The sequence below is a fragment of the Mastigoproctus giganteus genome, chromosome 7 (genome assembly GCF_048544385.1).
Source record: "Mastigoproctus giganteus isolate SK-2022 chromosome 7, ASM4854438v1, whole genome shotgun sequence".
Classification (NCBI taxonomy): Eukaryota; Metazoa; Arthropoda; class Arachnida; order Uropygi; family Thelyphonidae; genus Mastigoproctus; species Mastigoproctus giganteus.
This window is the reverse complement of record NC_143581.1, coordinates 140,134,764-140,161,538: the sequence shown is the minus strand read 5'-3', so window position 1 is coordinate 140,161,538 and position 26,775 is coordinate 140,134,764. Positions and strand designations below refer to the sequence as shown.

The 26,775-nt window shown below is 36.7% G+C and overlaps 1 protein-coding gene across 2 annotated transcripts in view; it reads left to right on the top strand.

Moving 5' to 3' along the window:
- Nucleotides 1-26,775, top strand: part of LOC150083227 (stAR-related lipid transfer protein 7, mitochondrial-like) — a 109,755-nt gene that overhangs the window by 44,325 nt on the left and 38,655 nt on the right. The window contains exons 3-4 of one of the 2 annotated variants that reach the window (XM_090377122.1): nucleotides 17,558-17,607; nucleotides 24,785-24,895. In XM_090377122.1, the coding sequence (XP_090233248.1) occupies nucleotides 17,558-17,607; nucleotides 24,785-24,895 (161 nt within the window). The remainder of the gene's footprint in view (nucleotides 1-17,557; nucleotides 17,608-24,784; nucleotides 24,896-26,775) is intronic. The other variant, XM_090377123.1, reaches the window with a different exon arrangement.

The window sequence follows — 26,775 nt, the reverse complement described above, 5'->3', positions numbered from 1 at the left end:
CATCAAAGCCATGCTGCAGGTTGAATTTCTTCTCATCCTTGAAAATAGCTGACTTCCACTGCTCGGGGATCCATTTGGCATGCTCCTTACACCAAATTAATCAGGCCTTGTTCATTTTTTGTGTGAGGAGGGGCTTCTTCTTAGGACGACAGGCTACAAGTTCATTTTTTAAGAGACGTGTTCTGACTGTTACTGTACTTGCTACCACTCCTGTATGTTCTTCCCATTCTATTTTCAGCTCAGATGAAGAAGCTTTATGGTTTTTAAGGCATAAGCACTTCAAAATGCAGTCCTGTTTCGGCGTAGAGATTCGTTTGCATTTGGTTCCTTTTTTTCCTATCAGCAGAACCAGTATTCTTGAGTTTGGAAAGAAATCTATTCACTGTTGACTGATTACAAGACACTCTATAAGCAATATGACGGGAAGAACATCCTTCCTCATGTAAAGCAACAATAGCACTCTTTCTTTGTGGCGTCAACTGCACGTAACTTGTCATCTTGACACAAGCAAGGAATGACTGCAACCCTTGCAGAGCGTGCTTATATAGCTGAAAGTAGCAGTTAATGCAATATTACGTCATCACCTATGTGTGTCAATCTTATCTGATGCAATCTGTAAGAAATATTGCCATATACTTACGTTATTCAGACTACAATTACAATTTTAAGGGGTGATGCACTTTCTTTGAACGTGTGTGTGCGCATGCGTGTGTGTGTGTGTGTGTGTGAATATGAAATGTAACCTCTTAAAGGCAATGTTTAAAAAGTTACATATGATGAAGAGATATTCTGTTGATTCAATGGTTTCAATGAATAAAAGATTAATAAATCAGGTATGACAGATGCACCTAAAAGTGCAAAGCAGCATTAAAGGATGCAAGAGTATATTATTATTATTATTATTAGCTATATGGTGCAATGATGCCTGAGGCTTATGCTGCACCAGCCAAAAAAAAATTCCCGAGTTACCCTGAGAGAGAGAGAGAGAGAGAGAGAGAGAGAGAGAGAGAGAGAGAGAGAGAGTCAAAAGTAGAAGGGAATCACCAAGAAAGAGAAGAATGATGATATCCAGCTCAGGACCCTGGGTGTGTCAAGCCCATATAAGTTTGTATTAATATATTGAATAAAGTATGCAGAAATGGATGTGAAAGTTACACAAAGTGACAGTAACTAGAAGGGTGTGGAAAGTAGAAAAAGAAGTGAAGTAGATTTGTGAAAGGTGAAAGAATGTTAATATCCTAAAGGTTATGATGAATTTAGAGAATTATGGGCTAAATCACCAAGCCAATATAACTGTAAAGTGAAATTAATACATCCAAATACTAATAAAATAAAAATGCAAATAAATAAATAGAAAATGAAAATAAAATGATAGGGTTGGAGCTGTCATCAGATATGGTAGGAAATGTATTTAGAAAATGGTCGAATATAGCTAAGACAGATATGCTTGATCTGATGTCAGCTAAAATAAATAAATATTGATACATGATCAGGTATTTCATCAGGGGGACTACACCTGACCATGTATCAGGAACTGCATTTCTATACTTGTCCATAGTAGTAGAAGAAAAGTGATAGGCCAAAAAGCAACAAAAATGAAATTAGCACATTATAATATGGTATGGACTAGGTAGTCCCATGCAGTGTAATTTATTTAGGTAAAAATAAGGATCAAGTTAAAATAAATATGATTAATATAAATATGTAGAATTAAGTGTAGGATTTAATTATGTATTGATAGGTTTTAAATGATTCAATAAATAAATATGGAACAAACATATGGTATAGGGTGAGGTATTAAATTGAGGATGGGGAAGGGAAAAAGGAGTATTTTAAATAAATAAAGACAAAAAATAGCAATAGAATTAGGACAGTAGGAACGTTTGTCTCACCCTCGTGTATACTAATAGTTTTACAAACGGGAAGTACAGTAGAAATAGACAGCAGAAAGATAAAAAGCAAAGAAAAAGTTATTAATTAAATAACACTAAGCTTGCTGGGGTTGTGAAGCCCAACCTTATTGTAGGGGCTCTGGCATTTGTAAGCATTAGTATAAAAGGGAGCTAACAGCAAATGCTTGTAATAAAATGGAAAATGTGTGTTGAAACATACCGAGAAATGAATCTAAAACAAAACCGAAAGTGTAATGTGAAAGTGAACGATACCTGGAGTATTTCAAGAAATGCGTAATGGAAACAAGCTGGTGGGAAAGAATATATACATAGCAGATGGAAAAAGGCGGAGGGATGACGCACGCATATTCAGTAGAGTAGATGAATGCACGTAAACTTCAATCACATTAGCAATATAAATAGCAATTTGTATGACTTTATCGTGATAAAGTCATACAAAATTAAATGCATTACCATTAATAGATAAATAGCGTTGTATAATACGTTGGAGAAAAACATATATACGTTAGAACAAATGATATGTGAGGCTACGTTATTACGCTGAATGGTCTCATATAAGGGAATGATTGTAAGCGTATCAGAGTATAGAAAACAAGAAATGTTTTTATTGTCTTTTGATGTAATAATTTCACTTTACAGTTCTTCCATTTTCTATTGGCTTGTTAATTCAGCCCATAATTCTCTTAATTCATCATAACCTTTAGGATATTAACATTCTTTCACAAATCTACACACCCTTCTAGTTACTGGCATTTTGTGTAACTTTCACATCCACTTATGCATACTTTATTAGCATTAGTAGAGACATTTGATGCAAGAAAGCAAGCTTACGCAGCATCAGCCCAAAAAAAAAAAAAAAAAAACCACTTCCATTCACCCCTCTGTTCGTTCGAAATACCTGTCCAGCTGAGCCTTAAACTTATTTACGCTATCAGCCTCCACCACAAGGGATGGAAGTCTGTTCCACCAACCAACCACCCGCTGGCTAAAGGCAAATTTACACACGTCTATCCTACATCTGTCCTTCCTCAATTTGAACCTATGCCCTCTCAGGTGATTATTCCGAGCAAGAGGAAGAATCCCATCAGCATTGAGCATGCTCAAACCATTCAAGGCTTTATACACCTCTATCAGATCACCTCGCTGGAGCCTAGTCTCCAGACACTGTAATTTGCAAAACTTAAGCCTTTCTTTGTAAGAGCACCCCTTTGTTCCATTCACTAATCTTGTTGCCCTTCTCTGTACTCGTTCCAGCAGCTCTACATCCTTCTTGAAATGAGGCCTCCAGACCTGTATACAGTACTCTAGGTGTGGCCTGACCATTGCCTTATACAAGGGAATAACCACCACCTTATCCCTGCTGGAAAAATTCCTGTATATCATTGACAATACTCCATGAGCTACTCTTGCAGTCCGTCTGCACTGCTCAGAGAACTTCATATCCGCCTGCACAACCACCCTCAAGTCCCTTTCATTCTCTACCACTGTCAGTGTAGTACCACAGAGTTGATACGTTGCTCTGCTGGGGTTGCTGTTTCCCATGTGTAGTATTTTACATTTGTCAATGTTAAACTTCATTTGCCACCTCTCAGCCCATCTGCTCAACCTTTCCAGATCCTGTTGCAGCAGCATAGTGTCAGTAGTGTCCTTGACAACCCTGCCAACCTTTGTATCAGCTGCAAACTGGGACATTAAGCTTGATATACCATCATCAATATCATTTATAAATACAGAAAACAATAATGGACCCAACACTGAGCCCTGAGGGACTCCACTGATAACATTAGCAACGTCCATTGATTACCACTCTGTCTTCTCCCCATCAACCACCCCTTTATTCATAGCAGCAATTTGCCTCCAGTGCCACACTGCTCCAATTTGTGCAGCAGTCTTCCATGTGCAACAGTGTCAAAAGCCTTTCTAAGATCCAAGTATATAATATCAAAGTTATTCCCTGCATCCAGTTCTTTTGTGACTGCATCATAGTATTCTATCAAATTAGTCAGGCAAGATTTCCCCTTAACAAAACCATGCTGTGTCCAAGCTATAACTGAAGTCTTGTCTAGATGATCCTGCAGTGCTTCTTTAACCAGTGCCTCCATTCATTTACCTGGAACAGAAGTTAAACTAACAGGTCTATAATTAATTGTGTCAGCCTTTGATCCTCCTTTGTGAATTGGGGTCACATTTGCACATCTCCAGTCTGTGGGTACCTCCCCTGAGTCCAAGGAAGCTCTCATAATTATGGCTGAGTTTGCTTACTTCTTTTGCTGCCTCCTTTAATATAACTGGATAGATCCCATCCACCCCAAGTGTCTTTCTTGTGTTTATCTTCAACAATTTCTCCTCCACTTTACTCTCAATTATTACAAGATTCTTTAGCTTACTGCCAGAGTTGAATACACTTCTGGCATTCCCCTCGCTGAATAACTCCTCATGTGTGAATGTCGATGCAAAATATTCATTTAGTTTGTTAGCTACCTGAGCAGGATCATCAACAGTTGACCCATCGATATCAAGTGGACCAATCTGATTCATCACCTTCCTTCTAGAGTTTACATAAGTAAAGAACTCTTTGCTGTTTTTCTTTGCATCCTTGCCAAAGATTTCTCGTAATCTGCCTTCGCCTGCCTAATCTCCTTTGTAACTTGGTTACAGATCAACTTGTATCTATCTTAGGCTTCTGTGTCACGTGTTAATTTGTATGTATCCCATGCATTTTTCTTCTCTGCCATATGTCTCATTAGTTCATCTGACATCCATTTAGGCCTAAACCTCAAACAATATTTCTTAGTTGGTATGTAAAGCCTAGTGGCTTCCAAGATAAGTTCTTTGAATGCTTCCCATTTTGAATTTGCTGTTGGTAACATCATCAGTTGGTCCCACTGTATAGAATTTAAATGCTGTGTCAGTCCATCGTAGTCGCCTTTACGAAAGCAATAACCCTTCCCTTTACCCTTAATGGCAGTTACCTCTTTGAGTAAATCCCACTTCAGCACACTGTAATCACTTCCACTAGTGGTTCATTTATCTGCAGATTCTTAATGCATGAAGAATCACTACTGATAATCAAATCAAGAGTATTACTCCCTCTAGTTGCCTTCTGAACATGCTGATGTACAAAACAATCATCCAATAAATCCACAAAAGCCTTGTTAGTGTGTGAGTGACCAGCCCCTATATTCAGTACATTAATACAAACTTATATATACAGTAAACCCCCGCTATTCGCGGTATCTCTATTGGCGGTTTCGCATATTCGCGGACGCTGATTTAATATAAATCAGCGACCTTGTACCTAAAAAAAAATGTGAATTTTAAATCTCCGTGAACATTTTCCACCATAAAAAAACATGGGTGTGGCTAAAATTATCTTTCCTGGTCAAAACAGCATTCAGTGGGTGGGGGCAGAGGGGTGACAAAATCGCGAGCGTGGTTGTTTCTCGCTAATCCTTGTTCAGTATGTGCTGTGCGCTTGTCATGGAAAGTTTTGTCGTTTGCTTTTAATTTATATGCTTATAAATTGAATAAATTTATCAATTTATAAATTGATATGCTTGCAAAAGTGAAAAATCTACCGTTTTGCAGTGTGTTAGTGTAAACAGACTTTTTCAAGTGTGTTAACGGAAGAAAGTGACTTTATTGTGGACAAATTCTTTTCTAACCCCTACAAAAATATGGCTATGAATAACAGGGAATTGTGAAAAGATCAAAGAAGGTGATGACATTAGCGAGTAAAATTCAGATATTAGACAAAATTTCTAATGGTGAAAGTGTCTCGTCAGTGGCAAAACATTATAAAATCAATAAGCAATGGTATGATCAATCAAGAAATCGGAACAAAAAATCCGCCATGATGTCAGTAAAAACGTGCTAATTGCTTCAAAAATTTGCTCTGTAACTCGTGATGTTAAATTAGAAAGAATGGAAAAAGCTTTAAATCTGTGGATAGAAGACCGAACTCAAAATAAAATTCCCTTAAGTTCACTCATCATTCGTGAAAAGGCAAAACACCTTTATCAACACTTTAGTGAAACTGGTGATAGCACTGGCGGGATAAGTTTTTTAGCTGTAGCAAAGGCGCTGGATTGAAAGATTTGTTTGCAATTTCTAATAAATATTACACTTAATATTAAATTGTTTCTTATTTTCATTTCGATGCCTTATGCTTGCATTTCACTATGTACTGTCTATGTATATAGTCATATTATGAAGGTACATATAATATATACATAGACAAAATTTTAGACTAGTTTTTCTTATATACAGTGAAACTTCTCCTAACGGACACCTCTCGTTAACGGACATCTCTCTACAACAGACATTTTCAAATTCCCCAACTCACCTCCATTGGTTTTAACGTGTTTGCAGCTTCTGTCTAGCGGACATTCTCTGTAACGGACACAGACAGGCAATCTGCACTGTTTCGTTTAGATTAGCACTTAATTTGATCTCCCCATAACGGACAGCGGGCGAGCTCACGGCTCTTTTTCTAGGAACGTTTCTTCCACGTATTGCCTCAATCGTGTGTTTATTTTCTATTTCCAATTCTCTGAATTTTATCAAGGTTTACGTCGCGGTTCTAAACCCTTTTTCAAGAATTTTAAGGCACGTGTAAAACTTCTGATGAATTCGGTGTGTGCAGGGGGGGGGATATGGTTGGCCTTTCGTCTTTTCGGTTTCAGTTTTCAGTTTTGTTCAGTGTCGTGTGAAGTGCACAATGTCTTCTCGTAAACATTTAACTTTAAAAGATAAAGTCGAACTCATTAATGCGTATGATCGGCAAAAAAATAGTGTTCGCAATCTCGCTGCAAAATTCAAAATCGGGAAGACGCAGGCAAGCGACATCCTAAAGAAAAAAAATGAACTGCTCAAACAATTTTGGCAACACGGAAATGATCAGGTTCAAAAATCATTCCCGAAAACTGTTGGACTTCAAATTCGTCGCGCACGTGCTAAAAAAATTCCCATTAATGGGCCTATTATTAGGGAAAAGACTTTGGAGGTTGCGAAATCTATGGAAGTAAATGAGTTCAAAGCTTCTGTGGGATGGCTAGACAAGTTCAAAACTCGGCATAAAATTCCTTGGAAAACCGTAAGTGGTGAAGGTGGATCTGTTGATACTGGGGTTGTAACAGAGTGGCCCGTCAAATTGGAAGATTTATGTAGTGATTTTGAAGCTAAGGATATTTACAACTGGGATGAAACAGGGTTGTTTTTTTAAAGCTCTTCATGAAAAACAATGAGTCTTAAAAACGAAAAGTGCCAGGGCGGAAAAATTTCTAAGGAACGCTTGACTGTACTATTGTGTACAAATATGCTGGGAGACTTTGAACAACCTCTTGTTATAGGAAACCCACAAAATCCTCATTGTTTCAAGGGCATAAAGTTGAATCTTTTGGATGTTGACTGGAAGTCTAATAAAAAAGCGTGGATGACACGAGATATCATGAGCGAATGGATAAGTCACTTTAACCAAAACATGATTCGTCAAAACAGAAAAATTATTATTTTCCTGGATAATGCTGCATCTCATCTGCACATTGAATTGTCCAACATTCAAATCATTTTTCTGCCACCAAACACATCTGCAGAGTGTCAGCCCTTGGATCAAGGGATAATAAAAAATTTTAAACTTCACTACAGAAAACATGTTTTAAGACATCTCATTGCAAACATGAACGATGTAACATGTGCGAGTGACCTTGCAAAGAAAATCAGTATCCTAGATGCGATTCAATGGATTTCCTCTTCAGTAAACGCAATTAGAAAACAAACTGTCGTGAACTGTTTTGTAAAGTCTGGCTTCTCAAAGGCAAAAATTGAAGTTGTGAACAGCAATGTGGAGCACCAAGAAGAACAAGAACTTCAGCATCTATTGATAATGTACGATACTTCCGCTACAAGTAACCCTGGCTACAAAGATATAGACTCAAACCTCACTACAGAAGATGGTGTTCTAGATATCAACGATATTATCATCGATATTTTTCAAGAAGTTCCTCATGAGGATGAAGAAATGGAAGGAGGTCATTCTGTCGAAGAACATATTAACGACGAACCACCGATGAAAATAGAAGCGCTCATACAAATCAATCGTTTAAAAATGTTTTTCGCCGCTGAAGAAGATACTGAAGGACTTTCGATGGTTTCTTCACTCCAAACAAATGTTTAAAACAAAATTATCAGCCAGAAGAAGGTGCAGAAGAAAATAAGCGATTACTGTATGTATTTTTCTTAAGATAAAGTCATAATATGCATAGCACAATTGTATGTATATTATTTACAAAAATATTGCGTAAAATCTGTATTTAATTTAATTTAATTTTACATTAAACGTTTAACAATTTTTCTTTCTTTCTTTTTTTTTTTCCCTCAGACTTCTTGTTAGCGGACACTTCTCTCTAACGGACACATTTTCGTTCCCTGTCCGTTAAAGGGAAGTTTCACCGTATTTCATACTTTGGAACGGAACCCCTTTATTACTATGGGAGCCATAACTCAGTATTTGCAGCATTTCCCAGGAACGTAACCCCCGCGATTAGCGAGGGTTTACTGTATATACAGTCCATTCCGGTTATTTGGGACACATCGGGACTTGTGCATTTTGTCCCGATTAAGCAGCTGCCCCAATTATCCGAAGTTTCACGTAAATAGTTAAAAATACAATGTACCTCCCCCCCACCTTACAATTGGTTCACTGTACACCTCTAAAGCATTTAGGGCATAAGCTTCAAGCTATGAAAGAGTCTAGACTATGTATAAATATAGTGCAAGTGCATCAAAAATACATAGCTATATCTGAATAAATCAGAATATTAGTAAAACGGCATCGTTTTAAGCTATCTCATATTGTGAATACCTTCACAACGAGTTGCCATGATATTGCACTACTTCGAATAAGTAACGCTTCACCTAAGAAGAAGACTAATGTTACTTATTCTAATAGACTAATTAGAAGACTGTCACTGTACAATCAAATCACGTTATGACGAACTCAACATAGTAAAGTGCCGTTCACTATATGATGTGCAGTAAGCGCCGGTCATTGTGATCACGTTTGTGAATTGAATTTTAATTCTATTAAACAGTGATTCTAATTAGCGAAAATAGGAGGAATATTATCCACAGGCTATAAGAGCAAAGATATATTAAGCACAAATTTACCCTTTATTACCTTACCAATTCGGAAGAATATGCGTGATAATCGGAATAATTAATACGTATACTAACTAGTTGACATTTCTGTTCACTGACTTGTGGGTGGGGGTTAAAATTTAAAACAGTAAAAAGATAAGCAATCAATAACAAAGAACACGGCACACACAAATTGCAAGCAACACTATATGCACAAGTGAGAACGGAGTAACGAGTTACAAAGCTTTAAAAATAGGAACGAAGAGAAGATTTGAAAATTAATTTTTTTATATGATTGAAGATTCCATGGAAGTGTAAACACATTTCACCATAACCCACAGAATTCCAGCTGTTGGTATTATCGCAAATTCAGTAAGATCGAGTTTACTGTCTCTTTATGATAACTTTCACTAACAGAAAAGCCCATTAAACAGGTGGCTGCTAATTGTTTTTATTGTTTTGTGGTTGTGACTTCCAGAATTTCCACCGAACCACGTGGTACCGTCGGAGACAATTGTAGAGTAATCTCCAGTGCTGCGGCCTCTTGCCCCAATTAAACGGCATGCTGTCCCAATTAAGTGAAGTAAACTCTGGCTATTTTCTCGATTGGTTTCTGTTTTTTAAGATTTGCCCCAAATAAACAGCTGTCCCGATTAACCGGTGGCCCAAATAACCGGAATCCACTGTATATACTGTAGACTGAAATGATGGCACCCAAAATAACAGCATATTGAGGTCTGATGTTTACATGCAAAGCAAATGTCTTTCAGTGCCGGAAAACGAAAATGGCAAGTCATATGATTACTTTATTTGTTTAAATTAGCCATTTTTAAAGTGAATTCTGTACTGATATCACGTTACATATACGTTAGACCAAATGATGAGGCTATGTTATATTAAGCTGAATAGTCTCATATAAGGGAATGATTGTAAGCGTATCAAAGTATAGAAAACAAGAAATGTTTTCTATACTCTGATATGCTTACAATCATATAAAAAAAAAAGAAAATGGCAAGTCACGTGATTACTTTATTTGTTTAAATTAAAAGGGAGTTAATAAAGTGAATTCTGTACTGATATCACAATTATACCACTGTTTTACATTTATTTTAAATTAAAAACCCCTCACTATGGCTCCTAAAGTTAATAAACCTCATACAGGGAAGGAAAGAAAAATAACATTAAAGCTTAGTGACAAACTTGATATAATAATAGAAATTGAAAACAGGCCTTGAGCTTCTGGTTGCATATCACAAAACTTTCAAGTGACAACCAACAAACTGAATTAACATAAATTTAAAATAAATTTTTATTATATAAATTATACCTACATAAAATAGTGAAATGGAGATAAGATATAATAAAAGCATTAAAATACAAAATTAAAGCGTTAAAATACAATAGAATAAAATCAAATGTCGACAAAATTAATAAAATATACAGTAACTTTCAGGGTGAAGTGCCTCTTCATTGGCTTAGTCGGTGAACGGTGTGCTACAGTATATATGCATGTTGGTTAAAACAGCAAATGTCAACTGAGCATGATCGGCCATCACAAGCCTGGTAATTTTATTTGGCTAATTTATACGAGACATTGAAATTGTCGACTATTCATGTGATTACTGCCAGAGCTCATATTTTTGGCACTGCACATAAGGGAGTGCATTGGCATCCCATTATGAGATCAACCGTGCTGCCGCTTGTCACGTATATGTAATTCTTCTCTGTTGACACTAGGCTTGTGATGCTTGATCATGCTCAGTTGACTTTTGCTGTTTTAACCAACATATATATACTGCAGCACACCGTTCACTGACTAAGCTGATGAAGAGACACTTCGCCCCAAAAACTACTGTATATTTTATTAATTTTGTCTAGATTTGATTTTATTCTATTGTATTTTAATGCTTTTATTATATTTTATATCCGTTTCAGCATTTTATATAGATATCATTTATTTTAATAAAAATTTATTTTAAATTTATGTTAATTCAGTTTGTCTGTTGTTGCTAGAAAGTTTTGTGATAATAATAGAAAATAGAAAATGTATGTTGATGACTGCCTTTTTGCAGAATTTCACATGTATATATACACACATATATACATACATGTGTGCATTTTGAACGTTGGTTTAAAGCAGCATCAATAAATTACATTTGTTTATATAAAAATTGTCACGAAACTATATCCCTGTATAGTAAAACAAATGTAATTTATTGATGCTGCTTTAAACCAACATTCAAAATGCACACACGTATGTATATATGTGTGTATATATACATGTGAAATTCTGCAAAAAGGCAGTCATCAACATACAAACTTAATTCATTCCTGGGGTTCATTCTTTGATCAAAAAGTTTGTAAATAGAATTTTTCTTTCTACAAATGCATTTAGAATTGTTGCCTCTTGTTATTACAGTTACTTTTTTTACGAGTTTGAAAGTCAATTTGCTGATGTAAGATCCCATGAAAAAGACATAAGCTTGTTGGAGAATCCATTTACTTCTGTGGCTGAAAACTACAATCCTAGCTTGCAACTTGAAATTATTGATCTTCAAGCCAAAACATGATTCAAAAATAAGTATATGGAATGTGAAACTAAACTATTTGAATTCTACAAGGCTCTCCCATCTGAAGATTTTCTGCTAATAAAAGAAACTGCCACAATAATGGCTACTTTGTTGGGATCAACATATATTTGCGGGCAATTTTTTTTCATGCATGAAATCAAATAAATATTTAAAAAGTAACAGAATAACAGATGAGCATCTTCATTCCGTATTGAGAATTGGCATCACAAATATTCAACCAATTTTGAACAATTATCTAAAAAATATCCACCCTCAATCATCTCATTAAATGTTAAGTTTTGTTCAGTAAATGTTAGTGTATTGTACCTAATAAAATTTTAGAATATTTTCAATTTTAGATGTATCATATATTTATTTATTCACCTTAATATTGAAAAGCAGTGATCCTTTTCAGGTTGTAAATTTTCTAAAGTGACCATTGAAAAGCAAAAGTAAAGTATTTATTTTAAAAAACAAAAGTAAGTTATGTTTTTATAATTTTAATAAAATCTAAAAAATAAGATTTATTGCACATAAAAGTGTTTTGCATTTTTTATATATAGCCTGAAAATAAAAAATGGTAACATGAAAATAGAAACTGCCTTTTACATGTAACAAAATATGGAAATTGCAACAAATTTTTCTCAAATCACTCAGTGTGGCCTGCGAAACAAATCTAACTTTGGATATGGCCCCTATACGGGAAAAGGTTGGACACCACTGCTCTGTCAGGTCCATTCCTACCCGTTGCTGATGTTGTGCTAAACACCATGGACAAGGGTGCTGCACTGAATGTCAGCCATTGCTCCTGGATTTAGCAGTTGGTGTATGTGCTTAATTAGTTGCAACCTACCCGCTGTGCCTGGAAAGATTGTTACAATGTAACAACAATTGCTATAAATTGGTTTAACTAATCAACTTGCTGCATGGCACCTGACAAAACTGCTGCAATATAATAACATTTGCTACAAGGGCACGACGAGTAGTCGTATATCATTTATGTTGTTTTAAACAACAGCGATGCAGAAATGTTATTAGCAACTAACAATTTCTCTTACTTCAACATTTAACTGCAAACAGAACAAATCATTTCATTGAGCTGAGGTAATTGTTAATTTTGTATTTATTTCATTATTTACTATGTAGTTTACAAATATTGATACATGTGCTCTAGGTAGTTCACAGTTTCAACATTTCTTATTAAGTTGTTTGGACCTAACTACTTAATAAACGGAACTGTTAGGTCTAGGAACTTTTGGTCTAGGTGCACCATGAAAAAATTACTGAGACACTAAAGGTGCCGTGAACCGAGAAAGTTTGGGAAACTCTGACATAACATACACAGTGAAGAAACAGTTTGTTACAATATTTGAACAGAGTTGTTTGAACAGTGCTAACTTTCTCTTTTCATCAATCAATTTCCGATAGCCGACAACAACCTTCTCTGGGCCCTGGCGAAATAAATATTGCAGAGAACCTCAAACGAAAGATTTCATCTAGTTCTTTTACCATTATCTCCTTCATGGTAACATTTTCATCTTGCTTATTTAAAAATTAGAATTTTTAAATGCAAGTCTGCATTGACTTTATTAATGGAAGACAAAGGTAACACATCTTCCGAGGGTTGATGGAACACAGTGAGGTGGGAGCAGGCAAACATTTGTTTATTGCCCCATCCGACGCGCTGTAAGCTTAATGCACGATTCAAATCTTTTTCAACTATCACATAAAAAAAAATATCGCATTAACTGGAAATTTGCATCGTATAAAGCGAAAAGTGGTATGATTTTTTCAAATAGCGGTAACCGAAAAACACATTAATCGAACTCGCATTAGGCGAGGCCTGGCTGTACTGTGCTTGGCCCACATTTTAAATTTAGTGGTAAATGACGTGCCTAAAATTATTGACGAGACAGTTGATTTTTTTTAATATCATTCAGGAAATTTATTTTTTTCATTCATCTTGTACATATAGATGGGATATATTAAGAAAACATGTTAAAAATTTAACATTATAACCAACCTCTAAGTGACACTCATTGCAAAAGCAGAATTAAAGAAATTACTCCTTTGCGTTTAGGCTACTGGGAGTTTGGTAGAGTTAGCAAAACACAACAAGAGATATAAACACAAAACATGAAGAACAGTCTTTAGGATTAAAAATTAAAACATAAATTGCTGTAATAATTTGGAATGATGTTTTATTCAAAATTAATTTCGTAAATAAACTTTTGTGAGACCCTAAAGTTAATATACGATTGTGTAGATATGTTAAATGACTTAGCATTAGTAGAGGCATATGATGCAAGAAAGCAAGCTTATATAGCAACATCAGCCAAAAAAAACCCTTTTCCATTTCACCCATCCATTCACTCCAAATGCTTGTCTAGTTCTGCCTTGAACTTATTTAAGTTTTCAACCTACGCTGTGATAGATGGACATTTGTTCCAACTATCAACCACCTGCTGGCTAAAGGCAAATTTCCACACATCTAATCTACAATTTTCAATTTGAATTTATGTCCCCTCAGGTGAGTAATATGAGCAAGAAGAAGAATTCCATATCAGCATTGAGCTTGCTCAAACCATTCAAGGCCTTAAGACCTTATACACCTCAATTAGATCACCTTACAGGTGCCTAGTCTCCAGACGCTGCAATTTGCAGAACTTAAGTCTTTCTTGGTAACAGCAACCCTTTGTTACACCCACCAATTTCATTGCCTTTCTCTGTACTCATTCCAGCAGTTCTACATCCTTCCTAAAATGAGGCCTCCAGATCTGTATGCAGTACTCAAAGTGTGGCCCGACCATTGCCTTATACAAGGGGACAATCACCTCCTTATCCCCTCTAGCAAAATTTCTGTATATCATTGACAAGACACCATGAGCTACTCTTGCAGCCTGTCTGCATTGCTCAGAAAATTTCATATCTGACCACACAAATACTCCCAGGTCTTTTTCATTTTCTACCACCCTGAGTATAGTACCACACAGCTGGTACATTTCTCTGGGCTTACTTCTACCCGTACGCAGTACATTGCATTTTTCAATGTTAAACTTCAGTTGCCACTTTTCATCCCATCTGCCCAACTTTTCTAGATCCTGTTACAGTAGTACATTGCCAACCTTTGCATCATCTGCATACTTGGACATTAAGCCTGATATACCATCATCAGTTTCATTTATAAATACAGAAAACAACAATGGGCCCAACACTGAACCCCGAGGGACTCCACTAATAACATTAATCCACGAAGAGCAGTGTCCATTGATTACCACTCTTTGTCATCTCCCACTCAACCATCCTGTTATCTATTGTAGCAATTTGCCCTTAATGCTATACTGCTCCAATTTGTACAGTAGTCTTCTATGTGGAACAGTATCAAAAGCTACTGTTACCCTGAAACAGCAAAGGAGTTAGCAGATGAAATTGATGTCGATCCAGGATTTCCTGCAGTTCATAGTTTAAGAGCTAGATGTAAAAAGAATTTTTTGAACAAGATAGTTCAGGGTCCTGAACAAAATTTTAAAATAAACTTTTATTACATTATTATAGACAGAGCTTTACAGTCAATCAAAGAATGTTTCTCATTATTAAAAAGTTCGTTGTAATTTATTTAGTTTTTTGTAAAATTATTCATATATTGCAGAAAGATATTTGATTAACCGTTGTAAGTTATCAGATGAAGAATAAAAAAATGAAAGATGAAGAAAATGAATCAGATATAAATGGTACAGAATTATGTGAACAATTAAAATCATTAAAAATTCGCACATCTAATACAAATGACACCAGTGGAACTTATGCAATATCTACATAGGAATAATTTATAATCTATCATATATCCAAATATATACATAGTATTAAGAATATTACTAACACTTCCTGTTTTTGTAGCATCCAGAGAGTGCTCATTGTCAGAATTGAAAATTATTAAAAATTGCCTTTGTTTCAGTATGCTAGAGGAAAACAACTAATCTTGCATTAATTTCAGTTGAAAATGATGTTTTAGATGGAATTAATATGCATGATATTATTTCAACATCTGCATCAATAAAATCTCGTAAAACAACTTTTTGAATACTGTACATAATTTCTTTCATTTAAAATTTAAGTTTTGAATACATATATTCTTAATTTTTATTTATTTTTGTGTATAATTTGTTTGTAAGTGATATTGCTATCTTATAATTTTGTTGATTTTATTTGTGATTGTTTAATATTTCAATGCTTAATAATTAGATAAAAATTTATTTCAGAATTAAAATTTATACTGTAAACTTATGTTTATCATTACAGTAATACCCCGACTTACGCTACCCCGACTTACGCGAACTCGGAGTTACGCGGTTCTTGATTTTTTCGTTTGGCAACGCTGCCGCCCACTATCTTCAAGGTCGTTTTTCATATGTTATCGATATATGGTGCGACGCGGAGATTGAGAGCGAAAGATGAACAAAATTCAACTTTGCTGCTTTTATGTTTTTTATATCAGTGAAGGGAAACACATTTCACCATAATAACGTAAAAACCAACACAATTCCAGCTATCGGTATAATCGCAAATGCAATTAGATCGAGTTTACTACCAGTTTATAACAGATTCCACTAGCAGAAACGCAACTGGATTTTTATTGTTTTATGGTAGTAACCCCTAGAAATGTGAGGTATTAATAGTGTATCTCTGCCTTTATGGTGTTGTTTATTCAGTTGCTACATGCGCGCAGCTTTGTTTATGCGTATCAAGTGTGCCTCCTCGTTTTGTAATTGTGCTTTATTCCCTAAAAATGAGTAAAATACTTAATTAAAAGGTGTGAAAAGGAAGCGTCCTGGTGAAGACACTGCAGATTCAGAGAGAAAAAGAAAAGCAATTATCGATAAACAGAGGCGGACTGGATCAAAAATTCTTACCCGGGAAAATTTATAGTGGCCTCACACTATGGTTTATGGCCAAAATCACACTGGCCCACCGGGGTTACCCCGGTAAGGCTTATGGCCAGTCCGCCTCTGTTGATAGAGAAAAAATATGAAATTGTGAAACGCTTTGAGCGAAATGAAAGACCATGTGATATTGCACGTGCTACAGGCCTAAATGAAGCAACGGCGAAAAGCACATGACAATTGCAAACTTGACAGGTTGAAAATTGAAAAGGGCTCAATTGTAAAGGGCTTAAAAATTTTAGAAAACATAGACTCCAACGAAGAACGCGTTATAGCTACAAAGCAAGGAATAAAAAAAATTATTAGCTTGCTACTAAGAAATTCTGCGTGAAAAAAAGAACGCGCTGTGTCGTCAGACGAATTTGTTAGATTTTATGAAGCCATCGACATCGAAATAACTTTTTAACGTAAGTCATTTGTTTTTTTAATACATATTTTGTATTAATATGTATAAAGAACTGCAATTTTATTAATATTTTTCTTCTAAACTAGTGTTTTTGTTAGTCCTTGGTCCCAATTAAGCAAAATTTATATGTATTTATATGCAAAGTTGTACTCCGACTTACGCGCGATTTTCGTCGGACCCACCTATCGCGTAACTTCGGGGTATTACTGTACTTATGTTTATCAGAGAAAAAAGAAATTACTCTAATCATTACTAATTATCAAATAAAAAAGGGGAGCGTGCCAATACCCTAGGAAAGGGCCTGTCCCTTATAATATGTTTATATGTTTAATTGAATAAATAAATAAACTGCTGCACTTTTAGTTGCACCAGTCCTCTATAGAAAGTTTTTACTTATCTTTTTGGGGCGGAATGTTTTTTCTATTTCTGGGTGCTAGATTTCACTTCTAAGTTTATTCTCACCTTTCAAAGTCATCCTTGTATAGTACATTACTTTTGTAAACAGTAACTCTGTTGTTGGAAACATGTTTTCTGTATTTTGAAATTTGTAAATGATTGTTTACTTTAAGTAAAACCAATGTTTCTTTTCAGTTCTTGGCACATTTTATGACATTCCAGCCAGAGCATTTTTCACTGTTCAGGTATTTATGAATTACTCTAATCCATATGATGGTAAAATGTTATAACTAAGATCTGTCATCAGTAAATTAAACAGGATAGTCAAGTGAATTGTCTGAACATAATTGCATGTATATCTTTATTATAATTGCATATTATAGAAATTGTTATAGACATATATAATAATCTTTATTGTATAAAAAATATGTACTAAACACTCTTCAGCATACATCAGGGATTCACATTCAGATTGGGGAAATTAAAGATGGGTATTGAGTAAATTATAAATACTTAAATTACATATATGATCAGTTAGTTTTACTTCAGAACTAACTGATTGTAAATGTAAAGTTGTAAAGTTATTTAAGAGTAGAATTATGAGCAACTCTATCCTAAATACTAAATAAACTAGTGCTTTGAAGGTTAGTTTGGTTTGTTGTGTTAACAACAATACAGGATAATTGTTATGGTGCAGTTTTCAATTTTTCATTGCTCACAGGTGTGGTCTTTTCCTTTTGATTGGAATTCTCAAACATTCTTCAGGAGAGTATTTCTAAAAGAGTAACCTATTAGTAAAAATTCTGAACAGAAGTATACACCGATGAGCCAAAACATTATGACCATCTATCTAATATGATGTTGGTCCTCTATGTGCAGCCAAAACAGCTCGTACCCGGTAAAGCATTGATGCTACAAGATTTCTAAATGTGTCTTGTGGTATCTGGTATGAACACGTAACCAGCAGATCCTTTAACTCCTGTAAGGTCCGTGGTTGAGTCGCTGCAGATTGGAGTTGCTGTTCCAACACAAACCACAGATGCTCGATGGGATTGATGTCTGGGGAATTTGAAGGCCAGGTCTGACCTGGAAGTCTTCCTCATATTCCGTAACCAGTCTTGAACAATCCGGGCAGTGTGGCATGGCGCATTATCATGCTGAAAGATGGCACCACCAGAGGGCAAGACCGTTGCAATGAAAGGATGTACCTGGTCAGCAGTGATGTTTAGGTAGGTGGTAGACGTCAGAGTGCCTGGCACATGGATGACTGGACCCAGGGTATCCCAGCAGAACATCGCCCAGAGCATGACACCGTCGCCACCTGCTTGTTTTCGTCCCACGGTGCATCCAGGTGCTGTCACTTCCCCAGGTAAATGAAGCACACGTACCTGGCCGTCCACACTTTGCAACAGGAAACGTGATTCATTGGACCAGATGACCTTCTTCCAATCACTCAAGGTCCAGTTTCAATGCTTGCTTGCTTGCTCATTGTAGGTGCTGGTGCTGATGAACCATGGTTAGCACGGGCACTCGGAGCAGCCTGCAGCTATGCAGCCCCATTTTCAGCAGGGTTCAATGTACTGTGTGTTGTGACACATTACTCCCATCATCAGCATTCCAATTACCGACGAGTTGAAACCTCTATTGAAAGCATTGAAATTTTGTCTGCAGGTCATAAAGTAAACATCACATTTCTATCTGAATTGCAATTACAAATTTCAACCGTTTCTTTTAGCAGTTGAACCCCTGTTTCTTTCTGATCTGTCGTTATAAACTTGGGGGCAAAGAAGTTGCATAATATTTTCATGTTTAAAATATCATATTGTAATTGCCAAGCCATCAAAGGATTGGCAACTATCATATATTTCAACTTGAGAGGCTATGTATTCAATTCTTATTTGATAATTGGTCCCAGATAATGCTTTTGATGTGGGAAACATGTTTGTCATTTTTTTTAAATGCAAGATCTTTTGCACCTTGTATAGTCCTCGGCAATATCATGTCCATTTTTGAAGTGCTGATATTGGCGTTAGTAGAGGCATATGATGCTAGAAAGCAAGCTTATATTAGCATCAACCAAAAAAAAAAATATATTAATTCCCATTTATTTTACCCATCCATTCACTCCAAATGTTTGTGCCTTGAACTTATTTAAGTTGTCGACCCCCACTACAACAGATGGAAGTTTGTTCCAATGATCAACCACCCGCTAGCTATTCTGCACATCTATTCTACAATTGTCTTTCCTGAATTTGAATTTTGTTTCCTCAGGTGAGTAATCTGAGCAGGAGGAAGAATCCCATCAGCATTGAGCTTGTACAAACCAATTAGATCACCTTGCAGGTGCCTAGTCTCCAGATGCTGTAATTTGCAGAACTTAAGCCTTTCTTCGTAACAGCAACTCTTTGTTCCATTCACCAATCTTGTTGCCCTTCTTTGTACTCGTTCCAGCAGTTCTACATCCTTCCTAAAATGAGCCTCCCGACCTGTATGCAGTACTCAAGGTGTGGTCTGATCATTTCCTTATACAAGAGGATAATCACCTCCTTATCCCTACTAGCAAAATTCCTGTATATCATTTATAAGACACTATGAGCTACTCTTGCACCCTGTCCCCACTGCCCCAAGTGTAGTACTGCACAGTTGGTATGTTACTCTGGGGTTATTACTACCCGTATGCAGTACTTTACATTTGTTGATGTTAAACTTTAGTTGCCACCTCTCAGCCCATCTGCTGAACGTTTCTAGATCCTTTTGCAGTAGTGTGCTGTCATTAACAACCAATATCAATATCATTGATATATCAATGATATTTACTTTTTCACCATATACTTCAACATCATTTCTACACGCTGGCATTTCCAAAGGAAATTTCTCAACTATCACATATTTTCTAAAATTATTAATTTTCGATGAACAACTTAATGGCTAATTTATTTAACAAAAAGAAAAATTTATAGATATTTTGTTCAAAGTGACATTCTGAATAATGATGATTCGAAATTATTTCCTGTCAACCACAAATAAAAATAAACTTTTATGCACGTGCAATGAAAACACCACCTGCTGTGACTCCTGGACATCCTTGGTTACAAAGTTAAGTTACAAATAAGTTTTTTTATTTGATGTTTAAATATTTTTAACAAATTCTGTTCTGGAACTTTTAGATCCCATCCTGCCTTGCTTCTCACACATAGCAGTAAAAGTTGCTTTCTCACATTTTATCAGTTTTCACAACCTGCGCGATTTCCTTGAAATGTTATATCAGTGGTATAGTTTGTATACACTGAAAGGATGAGATTCCTGAGCAACACGATGCTGTCACCTCTCTCACTGGTGGACGAACCCACTGTTTGGCAGGTATGTAGGTACACTGCATCACTGCACTCATGTAGACCAGTGGTCGGCAACCTTTTTTGAGTGAAGAGCCATTTTTGATCTAATTAAAAAGAGAGAATCCGAAGAGCCACACTGCAGTTCAAGCTTCGGGGGAGGGGGGAAGCTTTTTAAGAAATGGAATAGAGTGGAAAGGTGTTTTTTTAAAAAATATATATTTTGAAATATTATTTATTGATACTGAAAAAATGTAACAAACATCCAATTAGGTACGAATTAATGTGACTTGCTGCTGAACTTCTTGAGCGAGTCTCTCAACATCAGGCGAGCACGCAGTAATTTTCATCTTTAAACATGCTGAGAGACTCGCATTGTTCAGATTGTTTCTTGATTTATTTTTAATATAGTTCATGTTCGAAAATATTTACCTGCAGAAATACGTCAAACCAAAAACTGAGAGAAGTCCAAACACGAATATTTTCAAATTTGTATACTTGTCCGGTAAGCTACTCCATGCATCGAACACAATTTGGTCTTGCTTTTTCAACTCAACTGTCACCGTCCATTTGTGTAGAATTGCAAGGGCAGCCTTTCCAAATTCTCAATTTCAGTTTTAAGGCATTTTAGTCTTGCATTCCATATGCCCTTAATTTTTAAGACCTCTTAATTCCATTTCAAATTGTGCTTCATGTGGGCTAAAAGTTAAAGAGCCGCAGTTACATGTTCAAAAGTCACATGTGGCTTGTGAGCTGCAGGTTGCTGACCTCTGTATAGATGGTAATTCGGTGTCAGTAAGGATAAATGTCGTGAGTTAACTGATTTTGAAAGAGGGATGATAGCGGGTGTCCAACGCATGAGTCACTATCGTGGAGTGGTACAGAAATTGCACTATCCCCGCTCGACAGTATCAAAAGTGTATTGGGAATATGCCATTTCAGGAAAGCATCCCATTGTGGACAGCGCTGTGGGCAGAGAAAGATGGTTGAACATAGCCGTCAATGTCTGTCTCGCATTGTTTCAGCCAACTTGAGGGCGATAGTGGCACAAATCACTGCCGAAACCAACGAGGGAGCTGCCCACCCACCAGTGTCCCATTGCTAACACCACTACACAGGACTCTATGCCTCAACTGGCAAAAGAACATCACCACTGGACCTTGGATGATTGGAGACGGGTCTCCTGGTCCGATGTGTGATGTTTCCAGTTATTTCGAGTGGATGGGAGAGTGCGTATCTGGCACAAACTGCACGAAGTTATGCACCCGTCATGACAACAAGTAACTGATTAGAATTAATGTTCACATGGTTGCAAGGAAGCCTATGGCTTATGCTACACCAGCCAAAAAAAAAATAATAATAAAATTAAATTTAAAAAAATAGATAAAATAAAATAATAAGAATAAAAACAAATTAATAATAATAAGAAGAAAATTAAAAAATAATAATAATAAAATTAATAAGAGAAAATTAAATAGACAACTTATGCATTTCCCTCCACCATTAGGTAATCCAGCTGACCTTTGAATTTCCCATCCTGTCAGCCTCTACCACCCATGTAAGTAACTTATTCCAGTAATTTATAACTCGCTGGCTAAAATAAATCTTCCTGCAGTACAGTCTAAACAGCTCTCCCCAATAACTTGAAATTATGGCCCTAGTTCTAGAATCATTTATAACCATGAAAATTTCAACCTTATTCATTTTACTTATGCCTCTCAGAGCCTTAAACACTCAATCAAGTCTCCTCTTAGGTGCCACTCTGTATACCTAAGTTTCCAAGCAATGCAACCCACATATTCGAAGTCTTTCTTCATATGGATGCCCATTTGCCGATCTCACCAGGCGAGTTATCCATCTTTGGACCTTTCAAGAAGAACAGTGTCTTTCTTTAGGTGCAGTCTCCATACTTGAATACAGTATTCCAAGTTTGGTCTAACAATAGCCTTATATAATGGGATTATGATGTCCTTATCTCTACTAGCGATTGTTCAATAAATCATTGATAGGACACCATGAGCCCTCCTTGCAACCAGTCTACAATGCTACGAGAACTTCATATCTGACCGTATAGTAATACCCAAGTCCCTTTCCTCCACTACTGGCTTTAATTCAACTCAACCAAGTGTATAGGTTATTTTGGGGTTACTGTTGCACAAGTGGAATAGATTACACTTTGCTGGATTAAAGCATAGCTACCATTTTTCTGCCCATCTCTGAAGTCTATCTAGGTCATTCTGAAGAAGCTTTGCTTGGCGGCAGTCATTAACTACTCTACCAATCTTTACATCATCTGCAAATTTAAACATTTATGCCCTCTATCCCTTCATCGATGTCATTTGTGAAAATCAAAAACAACAATGGCCTTAATACTGATCCTTGGGGAACCCCGCTTCTTACATCAACCCAATCTGAGGAATAACCATTTATCACAACCCTCTGCCTCCTGCCCTGAAGCCACCCTGCTATCCATCTAAGGATTTTCCCTGTGATTCAACCTGTTCCAGCTTATAAAGTAACCACTCGTGTGGGACGGAGTCAAATGCTTTGCTGAAATCCAAATAAACAATGTCTAAATTATTCTCTAAGTCCAGCTCTTGAGTGATCCTGTCAAAATAGCTAACCATATTAGTTAAACATGATTGTCCCATTACAAAACCATGCTGAGTATCCTTCAGAATTCCATTTCTATCTAAGTGATCCTGAATTCCACCCTTGATCAGTCTCCATGATTTTCCCTACTACTACTGAAGTTAGACTAACTGGCCGGTAATTTCCCACTTCACTCTTAGAACCACCCTTATGTATTGGAGATGCATTGACACTTTTCCAATCCAACGGAATCACACCTGAGTACAGTGATGCTCTCATAATTGGCCACAATGGTTCAGTGCACTCACTTGCTGCCTCTCTTAAGATTAGGGTAAATGCTATCAGCCCCAGGTGCCTTACTGTCCTGTCAGTTGAAAGTTTATTCATTAAATAAACATATGAAATTTCGACATCATTAATTACATTTTTTTCAACTTCACTCCCAGAATTTCTCATTGATGTGAAGGGTTTTTCTTCTGTAAATATCGATGGAAAGCAACTGTTGAGTTGATCTACATCTTCAGCTGGGGTATCTAATACTATCCCATGTCCATTACATAAGGGTCCTATCTGGTTCTGGTTTGTCCTTGTCTTCTTTGCATTTATATATATGAAGAATTCCTTATCTCCCCCCTTCCCCCCCCCCCCCCCCCCCCCTTTGCCAGTTATTTCTCATAATCTGCCTTTGCCAGCATTATTACAGATCAATTTGTAGCTATTATAGATTTCAGTACTTTTTTATTGCTAACTTTTCCATGCCGTCTTTTTCTGCTTAAGTAATTTGGCAACTTCATTATTCATCCAACTTGGAATCCTCCTCGTGGAGTATTTTTTTAATGGTATATAAGCATTCAGGCAGGTGGACAGTCGGTAATGGTCTGGGGTTGTGTTCAGCTTGTACACATTGAGACCTCTGGTATGTCTAGATGCATCTCTGAACATTCCAGATTACATGTCCATCCTTGCAGACCATCTGCAGCCCTTCATGGTCATCGTGCATCCACAGGGCAATGGACTCTTCCTGCACATACACAGACATAAATACATATACACACATGTACAACAAGACTGTACATGTGTGTATTTGTACTAGTACATGTACTAGAACATGGTTCGAAGAGCATTCCGTAGATTTTACCACCATGGAATGGCCTCCCTGTTCACCCGACATGAACCCTGTGGAGCATCTCTGGGATGCTGTGGAAAGGTCCGTTCGTGCTTTGGATCCTCCACTCAGAAATGCAATGGAATTATGGACAGTGCTGCAGCAAGCATGGATGGAAATACCTGTGGAACACTTTCTTGAACTAGTGGACTCAATGCCTCGCCATGTGACTGCCCTTATCTGGGTGAAAGGTGAGCCTACCCGTTACTAGATAGGTATCCCATGATTTCTGTCCACTCAGTGTATACCTAAGTATGTTTCTTTTATTTGTCACCTTCTTATGATATAAAATTACATAATATATATGTAATATATATATTTTTTATTTTATAGACAGATACAGAATATAGAAAACAGTGGGATAAACTTGTTATAAGACTAGATGTGGTGGACAGAGAACAAGAAGGAGGTTGTGAAATTATTCATTGGGTTATGCATTATCCTGTAAGTTAAATTCTGAACTAATTGGCAGTTTTTGGTTTTGCATTACAGTGAAGTTTTATTAGTACAGTGTTATACACTGTGCTGCCACTTTATTGGGTACACCTACCTAGTAGCCTGTGGAGCCTCCTTTAGCCTTCAAAACAGCCTGAATTTGTCTAGGCATGGATTGAACAAGATGCTGAAAACGTGCAGGAATGGAGTACCATGTAGACACGAGTGTGTCACGCATTTCCTTGAGATTCGATGGAGGTGTAGGCCTGCAGCGAACAGCCCTTTCCAGCTCATCCCAAAGATGTTCAATAGGATTGAGATCCATGAACTGAGCGGGCCACTGCAGCAAAGAAAAGTCATTGTCATGTTCCTGGAACCATTCCGTAGTGATTCGGGCTTTGTGCACCATCGCATTATCCTGCTGGAAGTAACCATCTGACTGAGGATGAACTGTCAACATGAACAGATGCACTGGTCAGCAATGATGTGGCATTCAGACGTCAACCTATGGGTATCAATGGACCCAACGTATGCCAATAAAACATTCCCCACACCATACCTTGCACAGTAATCATCAGACATAATGGGTCCATGGATTCATGTTGTTTTTGCCAGATTCTCAGCCTTCCATCAACATGATTCACCAGGAACTTTGACTCGTCAGACCAAACAACTGTTTTCCAATCATCGATAGTCCAGTGCTGGTGTAGCTGTGCCCACAGGAGGCATGCTCTCTTATTCTTCATTGATAGAAAGGTACGCGATGTGGCTGTCGGCTGTTGTAGCCTGCCCATTTGCGACAAAGTGCGACTAGTGATCTGTTGCGATATTTTGTTCTGCGCACCAAGGTTGTATTCTGACGTGCTGTGCGATATTGTGGCCCATCTATTTCCTTGCACAATTCTATCCATCCCCCTCTGACCTCGCTCATCAACAAGTGATTTTCTTCCACAGGAGTGCCGTTGAGAGGATATTTTCTGTTCATTGCACCATGCTCGATACACCCTTGAAACTGTTGTGCGTGAAAAGTTCAGGAGAACTGCCGTTTCAGAGATGCTTTGTCTAGCACATCTTGTACCTACTACCATGCCACGTTCAAAGTTCGTTAGATCACTCCTTTTCTCTATTCTTGCTACGGTTTGTATGCTTAACTGATACTAGAAAGATTGTTCTGTTGCATTTATATCCACAACTGTGGTCATGTGACTTGCAACGTTATGGGACAAACCATTTGTGTGCTCAGCAGGTGTGTACCTAATAAAGTGGCAGCACAGTGTATGTTATTGTAATAAAACTGATTACAGTATATATATATATATGAAAAAAAAAAAAAATCTATATGTGAGTAAGGTTAGAACCCCAGTCATTTTAGATAAGCATTAAACTGTCAAAATGTTAGTTTTCTCTCATATCTGTAATTGGTGTTGTTATTGTTCAAACTGTGCGAGAAATTCAAATGAAAAATTTCCAGATAGATGTTATGGAAAAAATTTTTAATACCTAAATGTACCTAATGATAATCTTTATGTTGAGCGACCGGATGTTCAATTCCAAAGTGGCATAAAAACCCTGATGCTTTAAAGTTGATTAGAAAAGTAGTTGTTGATTCTGGGCATCTGAAATTTTCAACATTGAGGAATGCATGCTTATAAATTTTGAAAGAGTTGCTAATTTAATTACTATTAACTACTTTATCCATTTTTCAGATATCCTGCTAGTCAGAGGTACAAAGGGTACTAGGAAAGTTTTGCAATATGACGCAACAATGAATCACAGGAAGCTGCTTGTTGCTGCATGTTGAGACATGTTCATACATGCATAGTAGCCACCGCGCCAAGTCGATGGGCTCAGTTATTCATTAGTAGTGAGAGTGTAAAGTGCTTGCGATG